Source organism: Gossypium hirsutum, chromosome D10, assembly GCF_007990345.1.
Source record: "Gossypium hirsutum isolate 1008001.06 chromosome D10, Gossypium_hirsutum_v2.1, whole genome shotgun sequence".
Lineage (NCBI taxonomy): Eukaryota > Viridiplantae > Streptophyta > Magnoliopsida > Malvales > Malvaceae > Gossypium > Gossypium hirsutum.
In genome coordinates, this window is record NC_053446.1 from 31426282 (window position 1) to 31433681 (window position 7400).

Here is a 7400-nt window from a genome sequence, read left to right on the forward strand (position 1 = left end):
TGGTGCCATGTACATAGGCGGCACCACTTTATACTCCTTCTATATGGTCAAAATACGGGCCAATTTTGACCTATGACCGACCTGCCCCGTTGTGGCTCCCATTGGACTAGCGGCACCAGTCACGCCACCCTGACAGGTGGCACTGGTGCCAGTCACCAATCCCCTCTGCTGTGCACCAATACACAACAAAATGCAATGAGTAGTACCTTCAAAGGGAAAAAGAGAAGAAGATGGAAAGCCTTATAAGCATGGTCCCCTTTGAAGAAATCGGTAGTGAGAAAAAAAAAGAGGGAAAGAAAGGAGAGGAAGGAGAAGAAAGAAAGAAAGAAAGAAAAAATGTATGTATTATTTTAGTAATTAATTTTTTTTAATTTAAAGGGATTAGTTATTTTTTTATTTAGTTTACTGTTTTGTGATTTGTTATGAATGTAAAAATTTTTTTATTTTTTTTCAACTTTTTTAAAGTTATTTTGTTAGTAATTTAAAGCCTTCCATCTTCTTCTCTTTTTCCCTTTGAAGAGACTACTCACTGCATTCTGCAGTGTCTTGGCACGCAGTGGAGGGGACTGGTGACCGGCACCAGTGCCGCCTGTCAGGGTGGCATGACTGGTGACGCCAGTCCAATGGGAGCCACCTGGGGGCAGGTCAGTCACAAGTCAAAATTGGCCGTATTTTGACCGTATAGCAGGAGTATAAAGTGGTGCCGCCTATGTACATCGCACCACTATTAAAATATTATTTTAAAAAAAATTAATTTAAAAAAAAATGGTGGTGCCATCTATAAGAAAGGCACTATCTCTAAACGTACCATTTTTTGTATATAATTATTTTGATACCTCATTTCAGAATTAAATTTATTTTATAATATTAATGTAAAAAAGCCATATAATTATATATTTCGAACTTTTTATGCTTAACTCTGACACTTTATTTTTTGGTAAAATTATGAAATTATTTACAAAGCTTCTTCGATCAAAGATAAAATAAGGAAAATTAGATATGGAAATTCAAACCCTAAATTTATTGGATGTAGTAAATGAATGAGTGAATGAATTAAACTATACTCAAAATGTTATGAATTTGTGGGGAAACTGATAACATTTATACCAAAACAAAAATAATTAATGATATACTCAAATGTTATGCTTTATGGTTTATGGAAATTAACTTTTTTGAAATTTATAATTCTTCCTTTTAATATTATCATCTTTAAAATTGGAATTTAAGTTTTTTTATTTAAAAGTATAATGTGCCTTATTATAATATTTATAGAAGATGATATTCAAATTTAAAGGTTAAATGCTCAAATTAAGACTAAATATTTTAAAGGTTGTTCACATAAAAGTTAAAATTTTAAAATTGATCATATAATGGTTTAACTTTTACAAAAGTGTTCAAATAAAGACTTTTTTACGCAGTTTAACCCAATTTAAGTAAAAATTAAGTGAATGCTAACGTTTTTAGAATAAAATACATTATAAATGAATCAAATATTACTTTAAAAGAAAAAAAATAATTTGAGACTCGACATCCTGACATTTAAAAAGTCATTATTTGAGCACTTTAAAAAAGTTTAGTCCTTATTCGAACACTAAAAAAAAGATTTGAACCATATTTGACCATTTTAGAAAGTTTAAGTACTTTTGTAAAAATTAAGCATTTATAAGATAGATTTAACCCTTAGACAAGCAACCAATTTGGCTACATTTGAGATGGCATGATATATTGAGAGCGAAGATTGAATAGGGTCAGCGATTGATGAAGAAGTGGCACAAGATAAATGGGTGTTTGAATTTGATTAGAGAAGAGCCAACAGCCAACTCGGTTTTGTAACTGAACCCACAAAAGTTTCCAGGAGCCAGAATGGGAAAGAGTGAACCCAATGTCCTTTTCTGTATTTTTTTAAAACTCACTATATGGTGAACAAAGGAAACACTTGTGGCATAGTTGAAGTTGGAGCTAACTGCCCCACCTTTTTTCCCCCCTCTTTTATACTGTAAATATTGCATTAGAGCCAAAAACCGGTAGCACTATTATAATTACAATTACTAAATTTACTTTTTAAAATATTTCCTCCGTTGTTAGCAACCTGATTAAAATATTGAGAGATGCAGAAAGATATGAGGGTATGGGCAGAGGTGGTGCTTTACTGTGTTTATATGTCTTTTGTAGGGAAAGAGAGAGAAGCATCCTAAGGGAGGGGGTGGGTGGTGGTGCAGTTTTGTTGATCTCAAGGCTTTGCTTTTCTTCATTTTTTAAAACTATTGTTTAATTTAAAGTGTTTTTGTTTGGATAGTTTAATTTATTATAGAAAATGAAAGAAAAGACCAAATAGGTAGAGCTTGTTGCTGTTTAGAGCTTGAGTTCAAGGCAAGCAAGAAATATAGTGTGTGAGAGAAAAATGGGAAAGAAGCAAGCACAAACATAGAGAAGAAGCAAAACCCAATGATGCAAAACCGAGAAGAAAGGTTTGGAAATTGAGGCAAATGTCTATGCCCAGCTCGAGGCAATCTTCTTCATTCTTTATCTCCTTTTTCTTCTTCTTCTTCTTCAGTGCTGCAACTTTTGCAGCTCCAAACCATGAATCTTCCATTCTCTTCTCATGGATACACTCTTCTCCAACTCTACATTCCTCTTTTTCCAACTGGAACAGTCTTGACTCCACTCCATGCAACTGGACCTACATAACATGTTCCCCACAAGGTTATGTCACCGAAATTAATATACAGTCAGTCCCTCTTCAGCTTCCTTTACCAGCCAATCTTTCTGCTTTTCAATCTCTCAAAAGACTAGTCATCTATGATGCAAATCTCACAGGCACTATCCCACTTGACATTGGTTATTGTTCACAACTTACTACCATTACCCTTGGCTCCAACAGTCTGGTTGGCTCCATCCCTGCAAGTATCGGTAGGCTTCAGTATCTCCAGGACTTGGTTTTGAGCTCTAATCAGCTAACTGGGAAAATCCCAGTTGAGCTAGGTAACTGCACTAGTCTCCGGAAAATAGAAATTTATGATAACCTTCTAAGCGGGACTATCCCTGCTGACCTCGGGAACTTGTCTCTTCTTCAAGTTCTTCGAGCTGGAGGGAACAAAGACATTGTGGGAAGAATCCCTGATGAGATTGGGGACTGCAGCAACTTGACTGTGTTGGGGCTAGCTGATACAAGAGTTTCAGGTTCTTTACCAGCTTCACTTGGGAAGCTAAGCAAGCTCCAAACCTTGTCTATATACACCACAATGCTCTCTGGTGAGATTCCTCCTGAAATAGGTAACTGCTCTGAGCTTGTAAACTTGTATCTTTACGAAAACAGTCTATCAGGATCGATCCCACCGCAGATTGGCAAACTTGAAAAGCTTGAATCACTTTTCTTGTGGCAAAATAGTCTTGTTGGGAGTATTCCAGAAGAGATTGGCAACTGTAGTAAATTGATAAACATTGATCTTTCTTTGAATTCATTATCTGGAACCATACCTTTGTCTTTGGGGGGTCTTTCGGAGCTTCAAGAGTTTATGATTAGCAACAACAATGTCTCTGGTTCAATACCTTCAACTCTCTCCAATGCTAGTAATCTTCTGCAGTTGCAGCTTGATACAAACCAGATTTCTGGTTTGATTCCACCAGATCTGGGAATGTTGTCAAAGCTTACTGTTTTCTTTGCCTGGCAAAACCAGCTTGAAGGAAGCATCCCTTCATCTTTGTCTCGCTGTACAGGTCTTCAAGCATTGGATTTGTCACACAATTCTCTCACTGGTAGCATTCCTCCTGGCCTGTTTCGACTCCAGAGCCTGGCAAAGCTTCTACTTATTTCCAATGACATTTCTGGTTCTATACCCCCAGAGATCGGGAATTGCACCTCCCTTGTGCGCTTAAGGCTTGGTAACAACAGGATCATTGGTGGTATTCCTAGAGAAATTGGGAGCCTCAAGAGATTAAATTTTCTTGATTTGTCTAGCAACAGGCTTTCTGGAGTTGTTCCATATGAGATTGGGGGTTGCACGGAGTTACAAATGATAGACCTCAGCAACAATATTCTACAGGGTCCCCTTCCCAATTCATTGTCATCTCTATCTGGCCTCCAGGTTTTGGATGCCTCATTCAATCAATTTGATGGCCAAATACCAGCAAGCTTGGGCCGTCTTGTGTCATTGAATAAGTTGATTTTAAGCAAGAATTCCTTGTCTGGATCAATACCTTCTGCCCTAGCCCTCTGTTCCAGTCTCCAGTTGCTTGACCTTAGCAGCAATAAGCTCACTGGTGGCATCCCATTGGAACTTGGCCGAATAGAAGCCCTTGAGATTGCTCTTAACTTGAGTTGCAATGGACTCACAGGGCCAATCCCTCCTCAAATATCTGCACTTAGCAAGCTGTCCATATTGGACATTTCCCACAACAAGCTTGAAGGAGACTTGGCTCCACTTGCAGCGCTTGATAATCTCGTTTCTCTCAACCTCTCCTACAATAACTTTGAAGGTTATCTGCCTGACAACAAGCTTTTTAGGCAGTTACCACAAGCAAACCTGGCTGGAAATGAAGGCCTATGTCCTACAAGCCGGGACTCTTGCTTCTTGGGAAGCGATGGCAGGGCGGGGCCATCAAGGACTGAAAATGAGATAAGGCGGTCGAGGAGATTCAAGCTAGCAGTAGCTTTGTTGATCACCCTAACAGTAGCAATGGTTATTATGGGGACAATCGCGATTATAAGGGCTCGAAGAACCATTAGAGACGATGATTCAGAGTTAGGAGACTCATGGCCATGGCAATTCACTCCCTTCCAGAAGTTAAATTTCTCAGTAGAGCAAATTCTGAAATGCCTGGTGGATTCCAATGTGATTGGAAAAGGGTGTTCCGGGGTTGTTTATCGTGCTGATATGGACAATGGTGAAGTCATTGCAGTGAAGAAGCTGTGGCCAGCAACAATAGCACCATCCAATGGATGCAACGATGACAAAAGTGGGGTTCGTGATTCCTTCTCGGCCGAGGTGAAAACGCTTGGTACTATCCGTCATAAGAACATAGTTAGATTTTTGGGTTGTTGTTGGAACAGAAATACAAGATTGCTCATGTATGATTATATGCCTAATGGAAGCTTGGGGAGTCTCCTCCATGAGAGAACTGGGAATGCTTTGGAATGGGAACTTAGGTACCAAATATTGTTGGGGGCAGCACAAGGCCTTGCTTACTTGCACCATGATTGTGTCCCTCCTATTGTCCATAGGGACATCAAGGCTAATAATATCCTAATTGGCCTTGAGTTTGAACCTTACATTGCTGATTTTGGCCTTGCCAAGCTTGTAGATGATGGTGATTTTGCTCGCTCCTCTAACACTGTTGCTGGTTCTTATGGATATATTGCTCCTGGTAACATATTTTTACTGCATTATTTACTTTTAAATAGTTATATACTCGTTGAAGGTCATTTTGTAGCAATCTTGAACTAATTATTTACTGCATCTTGGCAGAATACGGTTACATGATGAAGATTACAGAGAAGAGTGATGTTTATAGCTATGGTGTAGTGGTGTTGGAAGTACTGACGGGAAAGCAACCGATTGATCCGACAATACCAGATGGACTACACATAGTAGATTGGGTTAGACAAAAGAGGGGAGGAATCGAAGTACTTGATCCGAGCCTACTGTCTCGACCGGAATCTGAAATCAAGGAAATGATGCAAGCTTTAGGAGTAGCCTTGTTGTGTGTAAATTCATGCCCAGATGAAAGACCAAACATGAAAGATGTGGCAGCGATGCTCAAGGAGATTAAACATGAAAGAGAGGAGTATGCTAAGGTTGATGTGCTACTCAAAGGATCACCAACCATTGATGCCAAGGAAAACAACTCAAGTGGAGTTCAAGCAACATCATCATCAAAACCAGCCATGCAAATACAAAGCTTGTATCCCAAAAGCAATAACTCCAGCTTCTCTGCTTCTTCTCTACTTTACTCACCTTCCTCCAATCCTACACCAGGGTTAAAGTAATAAAAAAGCACCAAAATGGTTATAGCTACCCCACAAGGAAGTTCGTTATGCTTATTTTCTTTCTTCAGTTTCAAAACCTTTTTTTTTTTCGGTTTATGTATAAAGAAAAGCTTGATATTTGTTATAATTAGATGCATGAAGGCAAAGAAGGCTTGGAACACTGTTGTTTACAGCTAAATTACAAGTGAAATAACTATTTTCTCACAGTTCCCCATCTCAGAAGGCTTGGAGCACTGTTGTTTACAGCTAAATTACAAGTGAAATAACTATTTTCTCACAGTTCCCCATCTCACAACTTTGCATATATGATAACATATATATAATTATACCAAGTTGTAATATAACCCACGAATGTGTTTAAAATTATCATTGAGACTATTGTATTAAGAGTAGAATTTTATTATCGTTTTTGTTGTTAAAAATTAATTCTGGTATATTTATACATGTCAATATCTAATTGCTATATTAGTTACATTATTTTTTTAATAATATAAATAGATAAAATTTTTAATAAAAAAGATTTATTTTTTTTAATATATAAAAATTAATATACTTATTTTTTAAAAATAATTTTAAAATAATCTAACTCTTAATACATTTTTTACTCTAATATAGTTTCTATTTGTTCTATATTAACCTACAGGTGGCCTTATGATATTAGCACCATAACCCTGTTTTTGATATAATACAGCTAGTGAGAGAGTGAAGCATATTTAGGATACATGAAAAGAATCTAAGAATCCAGTGAAAAGATGATAAAAAGTTATTCACCAGGTGATTTCAGAAGATTAAGTCATTGATATGACCATTAAGGTGTGCTGGATGGGACCCATGATAAGTTGGTGATGTTTGATTGCTTGCATGTGTGAGTGTATAATGGAGGCTGGTGTCTAAGTGTTTGGCTTTTCCCATTCCCTAGTTAGTCATCAGTATGAAAGAATTGATTCCTAATATTGCCCTCAGACTCGGTGTGTACCTTTCCAAGGATCTTAGACTGCTGTGCTGCTTTAACCCAGGGCAAAAGCTTTCTGCTCAAAAGGGCTGCACTTTCACCTCTAAACTTCACATCAATGGCTGTCCCTACAGGTGCCAACGAAAAATGTTGTTCCCTCATTATGAAGCAGTCAAATTTATTTTACTTTATAAGTAAAAGAGAAACAAAATACCATGCTTTACTACTAAGAAATGTGCTAGGGCCATAATAAAGCTTAGCATGACTTGAGGAAAAAGAACGTCACTTAAATCCAAATAATTTATAGTTTGATTTTCAAGGTGAGTTTAGTATTACTTTGAAAAAATAATTTTAAAGCAAAAAATGTTTTTGAGATAAAATAACTGTTAAATAAGATATTTTTAAACATTTTAAAAATAATTTTGGGTAAAAAATATTTTATAAATGTATTTTTTAAAACTA

The 7400-nt window shown here is 37.0% G+C and overlaps 1 protein-coding gene across 1 annotated transcript; it reads left to right on the forward strand.

Moving 5' to 3' along the window:
- The first annotated feature begins 1943 nt into the window (after positions 1 to 1943).
- On the forward strand, positions 1944 to 6258 carry LOC107915065 (LRR receptor-like serine/threonine-protein kinase RGI1). The gene is made up of 2 exons (XM_016844177.2): positions 1944 to 5364; positions 5466 to 6258. Exons 1-2 carry the CDS (start codon positions 2487 to 2489, stop codon positions 5984 to 5986), a joined length of 3399 nt encoding a protein of 1132 aa, XP_016699666.1. The 5' UTR covers positions 1944 to 2486; the 3' UTR covers positions 5987 to 6258.
- The last annotated feature ends 1142 nt before the right edge of the window (positions 6259 to 7400 follow it).